The sequence below is a fragment of the Lampetra planeri genome, chromosome 10 (genome assembly GCF_965212315.1).
Source record: "Lampetra planeri chromosome 10, kcLamPlan1.2.h2, whole genome shotgun sequence".
In the NCBI taxonomy this organism is placed as follows: domain Eukaryota; kingdom Metazoa; phylum Chordata; class Hyperoartia; order Petromyzontiformes; family Petromyzontidae; genus Lampetra; species Lampetra planeri.
Genome location: NC_136116.1, coordinates 10,161,750 through 10,178,870, shown reverse-complemented (window position 1 = coordinate 10,178,870; position 17,121 = coordinate 10,161,750). Strand labels below are relative to the sequence as shown.

Genomic DNA, 17,121 nt, shown 5'->3' with positions numbered 1-17,121 from the left:
AATTTACTTGGAAGCAATTCTAATGCCCCGAGCCCGCAGTCGATTCCAGTTAAAGGGCCGTTGCAGTGCCTAATTGGCGACGCTGGAGGGCGGATTGGAAGCGAATCATTGCCGCTAACCTTCACTCTGCCCACGCATTTGCTCCGCGTCCCGCGATGATCTTCCACGGATTTCTAAAGGAGCTCACGCGTATTCCACGACCCTCCGGACCGGCCGTTACACAACTGAGAAGGCTTTCTGGTAAGAGATCCTAACGCAGCCGTGCCGTGCCAGGTTACTGTTATCATGACACGTGTGTACATCGACGTTGCCCACCGTGTGCGGTGCACGTCATTGTCAGCAGCTTTGATCTCTCCACAGCTGGCTCGAACGCCTTCCCAAAGCCGTCGCCAGCGCTCGCTGCGCTGACGATGCATTCGTTTATCACCGCGATTTCATAGCTCCATCTCCACGGTGGTGCGGGGGGGGGTGGTGCGGATTGTCCTCTTTCGGGAGTGTTTCCCGCGCTGATCTTCTTTGCCACCGTGCGCTCTTCACACGCGAAGGAGAAGAAGAGGAGGAAAGGAGGAGGAGGAGGCATCCTGGGCAGTGGCGACACATCGATCGTCGAGTAATCTCCGCATCGCCTCTCCCTCCCCCACCCCCAAGGCGGAGAGAGGTCCTCATCCAGCAGTGGATTGACACAGGCCGTCCATGGACATGCACACAATGCCCAGGGACAAATGCGAGCCGCGAGAATGTCTTCCCTTTACTCGGCCCTTGCTTTTCCCTTCCCCCGTATCAAAACAAAAAAAACAAATTCCGCGTTCCCGCTCGCAGTCTCTACGTAAGTAGGGTTGTGAGCCCCCCCACTCCTCCTTTCTCTCTCTCTCCCCTAACCCATGAGCTCATTGTTCGGGATTCTGCCCGCTGAATATCTGTGCCCCCCCCCGCCTTCCCTTAACATTGCTCGCGTTCGTGTCGAATAGAAAATAGAAATCAAAGAGCTGCGAGAACGTGGGGAGCCACACCGGTTGCGATATCGTGGTGAAGTGGAGCACTCACTGAGCCCTGTGTTGTTCCCCTGCAGGAGAGGATGGAGGGAGACCTCTGGATGGCATTCGAGTCCTTGATCTCAGCAGGTACGGAGCAAAACCGTGAGGTCTCCTTGAGGAAGACTGGACATCTGTGATAAAAAAAAAATAGCTTCATAGCTCATCTGATTCCTCCAGTGTGTATATTCTGATTCTGACGAGATGTAGCGTCAAGTCTGATTCTCCTGGCTCAGGATAGACGGTCATCCTCGCAGCAGCGGCTTTTTGCTGGCCATCTAACAAAGATGCGCTTCTGCGGCCGTCTGGAACGCTCTTCCTTCCGATGTTAGGAAGGCGCTGGAGTTATGCACTTTTAAACCATCTAGATTGAAAACGCATTTCTTTAGAACTGATTTTTGTGTTCAGTCTGTTGTCCTTCCCCCGCACTTTCGATTAGCACGGTTGGCTACGAACGGTGCGAAAGAAGTTCAACATACCTATATGTTCATCATCAGAATAGTCATCATCAGGTGGCTGAGTGGCTCCGAGGTCAGATCCTTGAGCTAGCACCAAGAGCCTGGGTTAGAATCCAACGAGGTCCCTTAAGGGTAGGGAGTGGTCTCAGCCCAGCCACCCATGACTGCACACAACAAAAACCACTCAAATTTGATTTCGAGTTAAAGCTTTCGTGACTGCAGGGATTCATATTCATGGTTCTTTTGGTAAAGTCACGTAGAAGGGAAATAATAAAATTAAAAAAAATACAACTATAAAATTATCACGACGTTTCGATTGCAACACAAGCATTCATCATCAGGTGTCACACCTAAAAACAAAACAATAAAACTCTCACGACGTTTCGATTGCAACACAAGCAATCATCATCAGGTGTGACACCTTATGATGATTACTTGTTTTGCACACCTGCTGATGATTGCTTGTGTTGCAATGGAAACGTCGTCAGAATTTTATTGTTTTATTTTTAAAATTGTATTATTTTCCTTTTACGTGGCTTTACCAAAAGAACCAAGAATATACATTCAAATTTGGTTATGCACTTAGTTACGGCTAAAATTCCATCTTTGAGAATTAAAATATTTCTATCGGTTTGACTGTTAATGTTTCGCAACTTACTCCCGGTGGCAGAGCAGCTGCGAAGTGGTGCCGCCAACTGTGTGGACCAGAGGGTCACTTGAAAGGGGATCTCAAATATCATGGGACCTCCTTTCCCAGTACTAAAATATAAGAATAGGGGTTTTACGAGGAATCATATCTGCATTAACCACAATACTTGTGGTCAGAGTGCAAACAAAAAACACACCTGGTTTTCACCTGAGGACGGCTGCTTGCGTTGTGGCTGAAACGTCGTGAAAATTATTTTATTATGTTTTATTTTTATTATTTTATTACTTCCCTTCTACGTGACTTTACCGAAAGAACCAAGAAGATGAATCCCTGCAGTCACGAAAGCTTTAAATCGAAAAAAAAACACACTCTGATAAGATATGCATTGTCCTTGAAACTGATTGGTCTACACCAGAGATAGCTTTCTTTTGAGCCTCATCTCAAACAGTGCTAGTTTCAAGGACAATGCATATATTATCAGAGTGGATTTTTTGTTTGCATTCTGAACACAAGTATTGTGGTTAATGCAGACATGATTCCTCATAAAAAGATTTAAGTTTCGTTGCCAGAAAAAAGGGTAAAAATCTATTCTGGGATTTCAAATAGTTCTACGATACCATTCCAGAGGCTCGTAACCAATAGGGGAGATTGCACTGCTCTGCTAGAAAACGCATTGAGACCTCGTTTCACGGCTCCTGAAATACATAGACTTTGGGACAAAATTGCGGAAACATTTTTGTTCAAAGCAAAAAAAAATCGCGAGTCAAGAGCATGACGTCACATGCCTACGATCCAGAGATTTGGAGTCTATGGTGTGTGGATCATGCAGAACATCCCAAAAGGCCCCAGGTTCCAAGCTGGTTAAGAGGCGGCAGTAGAGCAAGTTGGTTTGGCGACGACTCGTCTGTGAAGGCCACGTGGTTTTCCCATGACGTGTGGGTTTTCTGGGTAATTTTATCTTATGTGCAAAACACTTTAAAAATAAGGAACTGGCCAAACAACATCCCAATATATGACGCTCTTGAATGGGTGCATTGAAGCTCATCGAAGCTTTCCGGAACAAAATGTGATCAATTCAAATAATCGATTACTTACATTATCCCAGTAAATTGTGTCACCCGTTGAAGCAACCTGTGGCACGGTGGTCGTCGGAACAATGGAACCGTGACCACCGGTCGGTCGTTGGGGTTTTATTGTCCTTTTATAAAGCCACAACTTGCATCCAAAGTTCACCCCGCCTCTGCGCACACGTACACCACCCAGGCGCACACCTTCAAAGAAGGGCGCTTTTTTACTGCCAATCTCCCATGCAAAGCAGTGGTTCTCAAATGTTTTGAGCTGCTCTACCCCCCCTTGTTAAGTTTTGTTTCAACCGAGTGCCCACTTGCATGACCCAACATGGCTCTGAGAAATAAATACTGTATATGAATCGGGAACATCAACATTTGAACCAATCGACTACTTTGCGAGGTTTCCTAACCAAGACCGTAATTAATTATATATTGGGGGGGGGGGGGACATTCCCCCCCCCCCCAATATTCATATATGCTCAAAATGTCCCCCCCCCCCAATATATTGCTATAAAATAGATTTCTGTTTATATGATTGTGGTTATGGTTGTACTTTATTAATCCGTAATCTCTGCCATTACATACAATGAAACAAGACAAGGTAAAAAAAGAAAAAACAGAGCAATGTAATACAATACACTATTAGACATTGTAAAAAAATAAATAAAAAGTCCATCCTATGTTAGTGAATTTTTAAAAATATTTTAGGCAAGAAATTAGTTTTCAAATGTAGATTTTTTTTTCTGGGGGGGGGGGGACCCCTAGACCCCCTGGAAGATTTGGTCCCCCCCAATGTTGACTCCATGGCTACGGCCTTGATCCCGACTAGCTAGTAACTGCAAGTGAATACAAACAATTCCAACGGATGCTGTGCATGTGTGACGCCAATTTGTTTCGCGCTCGTTGGTAACTCCTGGAAGCCACTTTTTTGTGAATCGATGAGCATAGAAAGGTATTTTATTATCGTTCCAGGTTACCATATGGATTTTAATGTTATCGTAGTTATTTAATGTTGGCACAGCCATACACGATTTGTCACCAGTGGCTCTCGTACGTGATATAATTTCACACATTTATAAATCACTTCACTTAACCCCCCCCCCCCCTGGGACATTGCCACATTACCCTCAGGGGTCCGCGTACCCCACCCGGTTGAGAACCACTGCTCTCAAGGGTTCTGGATGCCTGCCGGCCTACCGTTACTCGCCCCCACAATGGCCAATGATCGCCATTGCGGGTGTAAAGAATTGTTCCCTTGTACAACCACGTGCTTCACCTCTCGTGCGCAGTTCAGAATCAGAATTAAATATTTACACTGTCAGGAATCCGATGAGCTATCAAGCTCTTTAGTAGGCGCGTCGGTGCTTCCGTGGGAACCTCTCCATCCAGCACCTGGGACTAAAAACGGAATTCATCTCCCACACCGCTCCTCCAGGGGGAGCCGTGGCGCTGTGGCTCACACACCCGCCCTACGAACCTCTGACCACCTGCGTTCAATGCCTGGCCATGGTTAAAACGCCAATAATGAGTGGGGTCGTACCCGGATATGGGTTCTCTCCCCCCCCTCCCTTCACCAAAGCTGCAAGATCAGCATGGGAAGTACTGTATGGTGAAACTACCTCCACCAGCAAAACGGCATGGGTAGTTCTTCATCCAGGCTGTAAATTATTATTGTTTTAACTATTCCTCCAACTGCTCCTTTCAGGGGTAGGAATGGTGCATCTTGAAAAAACGTTAAATCTCACGTTACTATGTAGATGCGTAGCTGTTGACGGACTTTCAACCGGATTCCTAGCGAAAAGTCTCAACCAGTTACCGGCAAATGTTCGGGATCCATCCTTGACCCAGTTTATGAGCCACTTTTGCATGAGACTTAAATCAGTGTTGCTATTACAACGTGCTGACTATGGACTGGACTCAAATGTCTTCTTCTTTCTCCCTCCTTGATTTCCTCTCCACCCCATCCCCCCGATCCTCCACGCACACCTGCGCCCACCCCCCCCCTCACCTTTCTCTTCCCCACAGGGTGCTGGCCGGCCCCTTTGCCACCATGATCCTGGGCGACCTCGGGGCAGAGGTCATCAAGGTGGAACGTCCAGGTAAGAAACAACTCGGAGAACACGGGGCTAGATCGCCGACTAGACGTGTCAAGATTTACAGGCTGACACCTCCCCCCCTCCGCCCACAGATAGTCATGAAATTGTCACGATTAGATTCAAGATGAAGAGCGTAATCTAGGAAAATTGCGTCTCAATGTTGTAGGATTATTTTAAACGAGGCGCACCGTTTTTGCAAGGAGGCGTGTGAAATCACAGACCAGTGGGAGGAAGCTAGCCAGAGTTGGCACCAATAATTACCCAAGGTCAGCCGTCCTATATTGGGAAGTTTGGCCAACTCCATTAAAGTCTGTTTATGCACGTGGGAGGAAGCCGGCATACACGGGGAAGATCCACGTGCGCAAAGGTGGCAACACTCACTCTCTGTACAGATGGAACTCAATCCACTTGCTGTACTGCCGTACCCTGGTAAGCCAGATCATTGTGACCTCCCCAGCCACAGAGAGTGGGCTTCACGAATCTGTGTGATCCACCAACCCTCGTTGGACTATAGGCCACGTGCAGCGTAGCCACCAGTACCTGGCTTTGCATTTATTTTAAAAGCATGTTGCTACTTATTAGCTCATGCGTCCTGTCTGTCTCCTATTGATACCATTTGTTTCAAGTGTTGCCTGCGCCATTTATTATTGTCTGTCTTGTTGCCTCGTCTGCGATGTCTGTCTCGTTTGTACTGCCGATTGTGGTTTGTACTGCGTCGCGTTGTCAATCTGATCCGGCCAATCGGCCCACGTCACTTTTGGGGGTCGGTGGGAAATTCGGGCGCAGGTCTGGGGGACGAGACGCGGAGGTGGGGGCCCCCGTTTGCCAACACGGAGAGCGTCTACTTCCTGAGCGTCAATCGCAACAAGAAGGTACAAGTGGGGGGGAGGGCAGATTAAGGGGGGGGGGGGGGGGGCAGAGGGCTTAAGATGATTCATTTTCAAAACTGTCACCCAATGCTGCAGTAAACTGAAAGAATCGTTCGTGCCATTTGGGATCATCTCTACTTCAGTCCTCCCAATCCCTTGTGGTACAGCTTGCTGTGATCACCAACCATCAGCTGTGCGCAGCTGGCAGTTGCTTAATTAGCATATGTGTAATGACGACTTGACACTTCTCTTGAGATGGCACTTTATTGACGACACATTCACTTGACATAAGGCGGAGACCCCCACTGCAACAACCCCAAGTCTCCTGCGCATCTCCCCCTTATATACCAAGGTGAGGCCACGCCCCCCTTCTCAATCATTCTCGCTGACTCTGGACGCTCGCTCCACCGGCAGACTCCGTCATCCTCTTCCGTCACCTGACCACGTTGCCTTCTCGATCATTCCCGTAGCTACCAGTCCCTTCGCACTCACAACGGATACCCCTGTTATTACCTACCGTAGCCACTAGTGTATTCGCATGTCGGCTGACTCCCCTGTCATTACCTCCCGTGGCCACTAGTCCACTCACAGCGCATGTAGGCTCTACTTTCATTACATATGTATAGAAGAGATACGCGGGGCACTTCAAGCCCATGCTGCGACCAAACCTCGCCTGTCACCAAAAATAACCTCACATGTCTTGAGTGTGGAATGCACTCCCACTTCATATTCACCAAAATGTAGTCGCTTCCACTATTTACGTTCCGTTTAAGAACCCTTTTTGTTTACTACCGCCGTGGTTTTGGTGTGCATGTGTCTTGCGAGGGGCAGTATTGTTTGTTCTTATTTTATTTTATTGCGGTTGTCCTTTACAGTGTTGTGAGATGTAGTTTTGCATGAACGACGCTATATAACATAAACAATTTATATATATATATAATTGAGTGTTATCCTAGATCCCAAAATCTCTTTCCAGGCTCATGTAGAACATTTCTAAGAAAATAAAAGTTGCTTTCCTCTACAGAAAGAAAGAAGCATTGTATTCCCCTCCGTCTCAGTCTGAACATCGTCAAAGCTACCACACTCGCTGTAATGGTGTCTGTCAGAATCAGAATATTTATTTATACTGGACGAATCCGACGAGCAATAAAATTCTGGTCACAGATGTCCACTAGGGGCAGATCAGACCGTCACAACAATAAACAAAACAAAACACGATAGTCGTGCAAAGTATAGGAAAGGTAAACAAATAACTTTACAAAAATACAGAATAAACAAAAACACTCGTTTTTATATTAACAGGTAAAGCCCAGGGCTGTTAGCTTCTTTTTTAGAAGCGCCCTGCCCACAAATGATAACTCAACGAAGTGGCTTATCACGTGGAAATTTATAGCAGAAAAACAACCTCCATAATCTAAACGTGTGAGTCGACAAACCGGCCTCACAGGCTGTCCTCCAACGCTGGGTCCCCCTCTCTTCCATTCAGCCCCTCTTCGTTTGGGCACTCGGCACCCCGCGCAAACCGCACCGCTGTGATCTGTACTCAACGCAAACCTCACTCTCCTTGATGCTCAGAGACAGCGTCATTGCACATCATTCATCCTCAAAATCCTCCAAATCAGCTGATCACCTCGGTGACCACCTCACACTGCAGTCCTCGTCACGTGGCCTTAGCAGCTCCTCTCTACTTCCCCTGAATGCACCCCGAGTGAGGTCCGGCCACGGTGAGAGGTCATCTCACGTGTCCTCCCCTCACTTTTGGAACGAGCTCGCTTCGTGGTTTTGGCTTAAATCCCTCTCCCCTTCTCTGACCTTTCTTTTTTAATTCCTCCCTTGACTTAACATTTCCCTTCTATTGCACATGTGGTTAATGGACCCCGCGCGATTTGGTGTTATATTTCTGATACGTACTCCATCCCTGCACATGTGGTTAGCGGACTTGGTGCGAGTTGGTGTTTCAGTCTTGATTCGCATGACCTGCTAGTGTCACTTGAATGGTGCATGACTTCAATGTTGTTTTCCACAAATGTTATGATTTTATGCTATTACTCTGTGGGCCATTCTTGTAAAAACATCTGACGTCTGAATTTTTCCTACCAGGGTCAACAAATAAGAGTACATAGTGAAATAAACAAAAACAAATACATTCTGAGAATTTAGAGTAAATCCACGCAGGGCATGAGGAGAACTTGTAAATTCCGCGCAGAAAGACGCCAGAGTCGGGAATCAAACCCAGGGGGTGTTTTTGCTGCGAGGCACGAGTATTACCGCTGGGCCACCGCAGCGGCAACACACAAGAGCGTCGCCGCGTTTTATCCACCCGTTTCCTCTCGCGCAGAGCGTGGCCATCAACCTGAAGCATCCCAAGGGAGTGACGGTGGTCAAAGAGGTGAGAGATGTATGTGTGTACGTACGTAGAACTTCTTTGGCACCGTCCAAAGCCAACGGTGCTACTTGGAGGTGCGGGGGCAGGACAACAAGCGAGATTGCAGTGGCGCCACACTGGGGGCCTACACGCAGCGGTGGAGCGGGGTTGGCACGGGCCCTGGTGCAAGGAATTAAATGACCCCCCCACTCTCTCCGCTCACCGCAGATAGCCGCGGCCGGGAACCAAACTCTTGTTGCGGAACTCAAGCCGCAGTGTGCAAACCGCTGCACCCACCACTCTCGCCACCCCCCCCCCCCCCCCCCATTATTTTAATTAAAAGTCAAATACATTCTCAGTGTTTGAACTGGAAGTACGCAGGGGCTTCCTGTAAACAAATACTGAGTCCTGTGTGTCTCGGTGAGGCTTTCCTGGATAAATAGACGGACGGTTATTTCTTGTTATTACCGCACGACATTTGAAAAACCCATCCCCAGTTGGCGCGGGTCAGCGACGTGCTGGTGGAGAACTACGTTCCCGGGAAACTCTCCAAGCTGGGGCTGGGATACGAGCAGCTGCGGGAGGACGCGCCTCGTCTGATCTACTGTTCCATAACAGGTCTCACCAAACGATGCACGTGGAACAAAGTCAGAATAGGAATGTTCATTCAGACTGGAGGAATCTCGATGAGCTATGAAGCTCTCTTTCACAGATGTCCAGGTGGACATACACCACTGTTGAGCAGCTATAAATTATTATTTTTGATCCTGCCAGGAAAGGCCTACTGAGCTATATAGTTATTTTTCAGAAGCAGCCTGGCCACAAATGATAGCTGAACGAATTGGCTTATGTTTTTAGCAGCCAAATACTCTAAAACGCCCGTTGATTCTAAATGTGGAGGAAAAAACTGGAGGAACCCTGGAGAAACATCCACGCGAACATGGGGAGAACATGCAAACTCCAAATATACAGAAGGCATCAGGGTCGGGATCAAATCCACGACCTGCTGCATACCATGCGAGGGAGTTAACATCTCGCCATCGTGGTGCTACTGGCGAGGACAGGAGTAGGGAAGCTCTGACTAACTGCCGAGTGGAGCTTTCAAACACATTTGGCGGGGCTATTAATGTACCCCTCAGTGATATATGTTACTGCAAGAGGCCGCTGTAGGAGATGACAATACGGCAATGAGTTATTAAATGCTTGAATCTATCTGGGCTGAGCTTTTGACTCTTACGATTTCTGCGGATGCTCTGGTTTCCTCCCATATAATGGCGAAACACTTATGACTGGAATTCACTAAATATCCAAAATGCAAGAGTGTCCTGAAAACCATATTGAGACTCATTGAGGCTTTCCTCGGTATTCAAGGGACATCACTATAACAACTTTGGTTCGACCCCCTGATCACAAATGAAAATAAATAATTTTGGGTTGTGTCATCTGGTAAGCGTTTTGCTTTGACCCATCAGGATACGGGCAAACGGGACCGTACGTGCAGCGAGGTGGCATCGATACCGTGGCAGCAGCCGTGTCTGGCTTCCTACACATATCGGGGCCTGAGGTAAGGTTACCAACCATCACCAGCCATCACCAGCCATCACTAATAATAACCAGCTTCCATCAGAAATCACAATCACCAGCCATTATCAGCCATCACCAGTCATCATCAACCATCACCGGCTCTCTTAAAAAGTCATCACCAAGCCGTCATCACAAATAACCAGCCATCGTAGTCCATCACAAAGCCATCACATGCCCTTACGATATGTATGTATCATGTCTATAATAGAGGTTTTTGGGGTTAGATCGCATAAATATATAAATATGTCATCAAAACCCGCCACTACCCAACACAGCCAACTAGTAAGGGTTGTCACATAAACAGAACATGACAATTCGTCATTAGTATAGCACACCGGTGTGTTGGAGAGCCAAGCCACAACATTTACAATCTCAGTACAACGTTTCACCAGTAATTACAACTAGCTTCATCAGGCGACAGACAGATTTGTGGAGAAGTCTAACTGTTTCGTTCCTGATATCGAGGCGTAGATGTGGTGACCATGCTTCTGCGCTCTTGTGCAAAGTGGGGGGTGGGGAATACTGAGTCAACGCACATTATGCATGTGGATTATGCGATTCCTTTGATCTTGTCCTTCCTGTCTATTGTGTGTATTAAAATAGCCTTACCAACGGTAATCCCTATTGAAGTATGCTGCCGTTTATAGGCATGCATTGAAATACTGTATTATTTGATGATTCGCTTCCATGCAGCACTAAGGCGGTAGCTATTCGAACAGTTAAAATTATTTTTATTTCTTTCAATTTCGATAGATTATTTAATTAGTCTTGGCCAATAGTAGCTAGTTTTGCACAGAACTTCAACATTATCAAAATCAATTGAGTGTCCTTGTTGGCACACGCGTTCTGCTACTGCTGACAGTTGCATTTGGGAGAATTTAATATATTTCTCATGTTCTTTTAGTCTCGTGCTGATCATTCGTCCTGTTTGCCCAACATAACATTTACCACACGTGCAGTTAATCCTGTACACACCTTCTGTCGATAGCTTCGGTAATACATCTTTTGTACCAGATATTAATTTCCGTATTTTATGTACTGTGCCAAATCTGACTCGGATGTTTTGTTCTTCCAAACATCTGGCTAGTTTTTCAGTTACTCCCGCAATTTACGGTATTTTGATAGTTTTTATTACTTGGGAAGTTTCATTGCTCGTGTTATTTTATTTCGTTTTGGCATTCAATGCCCTGTAGATTTGTGCATCATTGTAACCGTTCATTTGCAGCACTTCTTTAACATGTTGAATTTTACATATCAGACTGTCATCATCTGACACTTTCTTAGCTCGATGAATGAGCGTCTTGATAAGAGCAGATTTCTGTGTGGGGTGATGGTGTGACTCTACTTTCAGATATGCATCAGTATGCGTTTTCTTTCGGAAAAAACACCGTGTGTTATTTTACAATTTTGACCGCGTCCGAGCAGAATATCCAGAAATGGTATAGTTCTGAATGCCCCTGATTGATTGTCATTTGGAGGCCAAATGCCATCAATGGCCCGTGAAAAAAAAATAGAATTCTTAAGTCACGTGAATAGAACAATAAACACGGCAATGTTTCCTTCGCAGTGGAGAAAGGTTGAGGCTGCATGTTATTTGTTTTGCACTGCGATTCTTAAATAAATGTTGTAGATGTATTCACAAAAAAAACATAATTTAAGTTCCCCCCCCCCACCATATTTTTTTAGTGAGAATGTTTTACAGCTCCCTTTTTGGCAAGGTGGTGTATGTTCTGCCCCACGGCAGATATGAGGGTGTGTTTACACATGAACTTCCTGATATGATGGTGTTTAGTTTGGTCACGTGACCAGGAAGTTACGAGTTAAGGGTCTCGAAGCCACGAGGCAAGGCAGGAGTGTCAGCCATTACAAAGTGTCCAAAATGGAGGCACAATTAGCGTCTCAGTGAAGACGGGTGCATCTGTTCATTGTGGGACTTTTAGAAGCATTGTCTGTAAGTTCGTTTATGTTAATACTGGGAATGCTGTTATAATGTCGGCATTGCCGCTATAATGCTGTAAATGCCTTTATAATGCTGTTAAATTGTTAAGATAAATATGAGGCCTAGTTAACAACGAAGCCTGCCACTTGCATTATTGTGAATGTTATTTGTAGTTGGATAAGTCAAGCCAGACTTGTGCCCATTTAATTTTAATGTGTTCTTGAGAGCAAGGAGGACGAAGTATCTCATCCATAGTTCAGTGTTAAGTGTAGTGCTGTACATTTTGGCTGCAGTATGGTGATTACACAAAGTGACCTTTATTCAACTCAGTAGCTTATTATCTTGTTGTATAGCTATTCAGTGCTAATGTAGGTGCCTGGTTCATCCAGGACCTATTATTGAGATTCATGTTATCTAAGACAATGTTATGATACTGCAGTGTTCATTCATTGTATTGATATTGTAAGTATTAACAGATGCTATATTTTGTGCTGTGTTTTTCCCTCAGTATGACCTCATTCTATTCATTAAATAGGTTGTTGTCGGATGTTCACCCTGGCTCTGAAAGTTTATTGAATGTGAGGTTAACTACTTAGATATTGGTGCAACACAGCGCACAGCGAGGCCGAGACAGTGTCAGAACATTTGATTTAAAAAGTTAAATTTTTCTGAAATAGCAGCTCATTCAGAGGAAGCAATTTAGTAAAAAAAAATATGATTATAAGGCAAGTCAAATTTAACATTTAAATAAACGCAACCCTTTGGCGATCCACTGCTGGCTTGAGGCCCTGTCCCAGGGTGTGTTAGTCATGGAGGTTGTATGACAATACGTACTTGGTGCTGGCTGGGCCAGGACCAGTTCAGGTATCGCTAGCCGTGGCCCAAGAATCGAACTCCGGTCGTCTGATTCAGAGTGCGGTGTGTGCTAATCGCTGTTCCACTACTCCCCTACTTTGTGTGTACATTGCTGTATTATTTTGAAAACCAGAAATTAATATTGAGCCTCAGAATCGTAAGCCTGGCACGTGTTCAGTGATTTATGAGACATATACCTATATTTTTTAGCACTGTGCCTGCAATACATACTTTTTGGTTAACCTTTTTCATCCAATCAACTTTTCCATCCAATTAAATTAGATTTTGTGCAATCGGCGTTTTATACCCCCAAACGAGAACAAAAAAAGTATCCACTCGGGAGACCCTCGCAGTTCACAGCACAAGACCACTGGGGGTGGGTGGGGAGCAGTCCGAGACCAGTGAGACACAGGCGGTGGGGAGCGACCTCCCACTCAGCTGATGTTGACTGGGGGGGCTTCGATAGAGCAGCCTTTGATTACCCCGAATGGAGAGTACTCATCGTTTCCCTCTTCAGCCACGGTGCAATAAGAACATGAGCCCTTGCAAAACAAATCAATGCTCCCAAACCCCCTTTGATAACTTCCAGGAAATGTAAATAGCGGGAAACGTGCTTCGATCAAACATGCGGCCTGGCCACTAATTTCCTTTCTGATTAGCGCCCTTGGATTCGGGGGGGGGCTGCGGTTTCATTTGCACAAGGTCATGACGCGGGGTTCGTGACGGTGCTTGAGGACTCGTTCTCGTGTCAAAATGACAGGGTGGTGGGGGCACGTGCGCACACAAGCAGGGTGCTCACTCGGGTTGCCATCTGTCCAGGTCTGACCTGGACAGTTGGGAGGAATTGACACCGACGTTCGCGTGGCAGCAGGAATTGATTTAGTTCCGAGGTCTGGTGCCGGTATAGAGTTGAATGTCACACCAGTTTACTTCAACGGTTTTGATCACAGACACAGGTTGACTGAGAAATGTGTCCAGGTGTGGACTGTGAGAAGGGTGGCAACCGTAGGGGTCAGAGATTTCGAGGTGGACTCCGTGTTGAGGGACTGAGCTGAGGTGTTGCGTGACGTGGAGGGTGATGAGGGTGTGGGTCTGGCCATGATTGCATGTACGCAAACGCTCCTTGGAAGAATACCTTGAAATAAAGTGTTGACGTTTCACAAACCTCTGGTACCCATCTGTTTGTGGAGTCGCACGCAGAGGCCTGTCCCCCTCGTTACGATCACAGGAGAGCTGCTTTTTTTTGTATTCAGTTCGTTGTCTGTCCCCCGCACCTCCGATTATCACGGTTGGCTGCCATATGGTGCGATAGAAGTCCAACATGCATACGTGCAGGAGAGGGACAGGGCGGGCCAGCTACACTTGACAGTCAGACGACTGATACCGCCGTTATCGCCGCGTGTCCCCAGGGCGGCGACCCCGTGCGTCCCGGCGTGGCGATGACCGACCTGGCGACGGGGCTGTTCGCTCACGGATCCATCATGGCCGCCTTGCTGCAAAGGGCCCGCACTGGGAGGGGCCAGCACCTGGACTGTAACCTCCTCTCGTCCCAGGTGACCACTCCCCAGGGAGGGTTAAGAGATTGCGAGCCTCGTCCGACGCGATTTCCCGTGCCAGAATATTTGGAGTTTGTGTGTTCTCCCCGTAGTCATGTGGAGTTTTGTACGGGTCCTCTGGTTTTTTCCTCCAAATTTAGAATCAACATCACGCGTTTAGAGTATTTGGCTGCTGTACATTTCCACGTGATGATAAGCCCACTTCATTGAGCCGTCATTTGTGGCCAGGTCGCTCCTGAAAAAGAGCTGTATAGCTCAGTGGGGCCTTACCTGGTAAAATGAAAATAGTTTAGTTTAGAATAGACACACGTAGAGATTAAATTGTCACACATTAGCAGAGCCCAACTGCAGAGCAACGAGATGATGGCTGTAGGAGGCGCTACAGCAGGTAATAGGACATGATCATTATTATAATAATCATGTCCTGTTATTGTCTTCATCAGCAATGAACAATCCACTAATGGATGAAAGCCGTCGCCATCTCTCGTCGTAATTGCGATGGGCATGTTCCCTTGATGGGCTGCATCGGTGGCCTCTTCATAATAATGTCGGCAAACTCCCAACCTTCCATTCGCCATCCTGGCGTGAATTTCACCGCACAGAGCAGCCTCGGTTAGCATTTGGATATTTCCGGGGCTTGATTTCAGTTGGACTAGGGAACACATTTGTGGGACCTGGCTACGAGTCACGTGTCATCTACCTCTCACGGTGAACACATAGATCTAGACAATATTGAGCGAGAAATTAAGCCTGCGGAAATTGGTCATTGTTTACTGGATACCCGAGGAAGCTTGTGTTGATTACGTAAGCCAGCCCGCTTTACGCCATGCAGCCCACACCTCTCCTGGTGCGCCGCAGACCTCTGGAGGCAGTATCGAACGGCGTGCGTTGCCAAATATCTGTTACGTTCTAATTATTTACATATATGAAATTAACAGTAGTTCAAAAGCAATTAAACTACTCGAAACTCACAACGATCCCAACATATGTGCGCCATACTCGCAGGGTGATTAAGGCCAGCGCAGGCACAGGATATGGATTTGCTCAGACAGATGAACCCCTTCGCGGTTGTACAGCGCGGGTAGAACAAAAGCAATAACGTGAAATGCCAAAATGCGTTTCGGGTTCCCATGAATTTCGGTCGCAGTGCAGCGTAACCGATCTGCCAGCTGAGGTTGTTTTTATGTTTGCGCTACCAAACACCGAAATTGTCCCTCTTGAAGCGTTCCGAGTTGGGAACATTGGCGTACGCCGTCTCTCGCTGAACACAAGAAGGTGGCTTCCGCGAATCACAAGAGGAAAGGCACAAACAGCCCGTGGTTACCCACTCACACCTGCGCCAAATTCTGATATCCCGTCGCCTTCTTCGAGACAGGCCGTGCTGATTACGCGTTTTTACCCAAATTAGAATCAAATTGCGCTTTCGACGAACACGCCGCGAGATTTTATTTCCGCTTGAAACTCTCGCAGCTGGAAGTGTGAGAGGATAGCCTGGGAGATGATGTGACACCGCTTCTGTTGAAATAACTCTTGTCGGCCTCTTTACCCACAGATGGGACATGATCTTTGTACGCTATACAAAGAGTGTTCATCCACGTGTTGATGAAGACAACATCGTTCAATCTCAGAGCAGGACGAGGGCAAATGTAGCGGATTATGTGGTGATGTGCTTTCGCTACGTTGTCCCCACATGAAGAAGGACGATTGTGTTGTGCCCGAAACGTCGGGATTTTATTTAGTTGTCTTCATTTATTTTATTTTATTTTTTACCTACGTGACTTTACCGAAAAAACAAAAGAGGATGCAGCTATTGGCAGTCGTGCACAAGCACACATAGGAGACCAATCAATGCATTCGTCAATATAATATATAATGTGTATACATCAAAACGGAAATTAAGTCAGAAATACAAATTGATGTATATTTGTCGTGTCGTCATTGGTGACTGGGTGCAGACCACATCAGCTCGTTACACTTTTTAGCAAGCTACTGGAGCTATACACTTTTATATCTAGTTTGAAAACTCATTTCTTTATAATTGCTGTTTGTGTTCTGTTAGTTGTCCTTCCCCCCCACCTCCGATTAGCACGGTCGGCTATGATCGGTGCGAAAGAAGTTCAACATACACACACATACGTACATACGAGGCAGCAGAAACCCAGATTTGAAACCCAGGATCTCAGCCGTGCCGTCTCCAACCTCTGCGCCACCCATCCACCTGAGTTCACCGTCCACTCAAGCGACCGCTCTGCGACAACTGAGCGGCTCGCTTGCTCGCTCGTCCTCCCCGCGTAGCCCGTGGGCCCCAAGCGCCGATGCTAACGACCATCGTCCGAGTTGCGTGTCACGGGGGGGGGGGGGGCGGGGGGCAAGAGAACCACCAACTCATCTCGCTCGCGTCCCCCCTCCTCTCGCCGCCGTGCGGGGCGCGCAGGTCGCCTGCCTCTCCCACGTCGCCGCCAATTTTCTCACGGCCGGAGCGGAGGCCACTCGCTGGGGCACTGCGCACAAGAGCATCGTGCCCTACCAGGTGACGCACGCACATGCGCTGCTTCGCGGAAGCGGAAACCCTTTGCGATGCGCACTACCAGCGGCGTAGCGTTGTTGGCGCAGGGGGGCCCTTGCACAAAGGATGTGTGGTCATCGTGA

At 47.1% G+C, this 17,121-nt stretch overlaps 1 protein-coding gene across 2 annotated transcripts in view; it reads left to right on the top strand.

Annotated features, from left to right (window-relative positions):
- SUGCT (succinyl-CoA:glutarate-CoA transferase) overlaps positions 1 to 17,121 on the top strand; it is a 34,242-nt gene continuing 17,121 nt past the window's right edge. The window contains exons 1-9 of one of the 2 annotated variants that reach the window (XM_078598266.1): positions 1 to 240; positions 1,070 to 1,121; positions 5,234 to 5,307; positions 6,091 to 6,176; positions 8,512 to 8,562; positions 9,036 to 9,156; positions 10,011 to 10,102; positions 14,326 to 14,469; positions 16,907 to 17,002. In XM_078598266.1, the coding sequence (XP_078454392.1) occupies positions 156 to 240; positions 1,070 to 1,121; positions 5,234 to 5,307; positions 6,091 to 6,176; positions 8,512 to 8,562; positions 9,036 to 9,156; positions 10,011 to 10,102; positions 14,326 to 14,469; positions 16,907 to 17,002 (801 nt within the window). In that variant the 5' untranslated portion in view covers positions 1 to 155. The remainder of the gene's footprint in view (positions 241 to 1,069; positions 1,122 to 5,233; positions 5,308 to 6,090; positions 6,177 to 8,511; positions 8,563 to 9,035; positions 9,157 to 10,010; positions 10,103 to 14,325; positions 14,470 to 16,906; positions 17,003 to 17,121) is intronic. The other variant, XM_078598267.1, reaches the window with a different exon arrangement.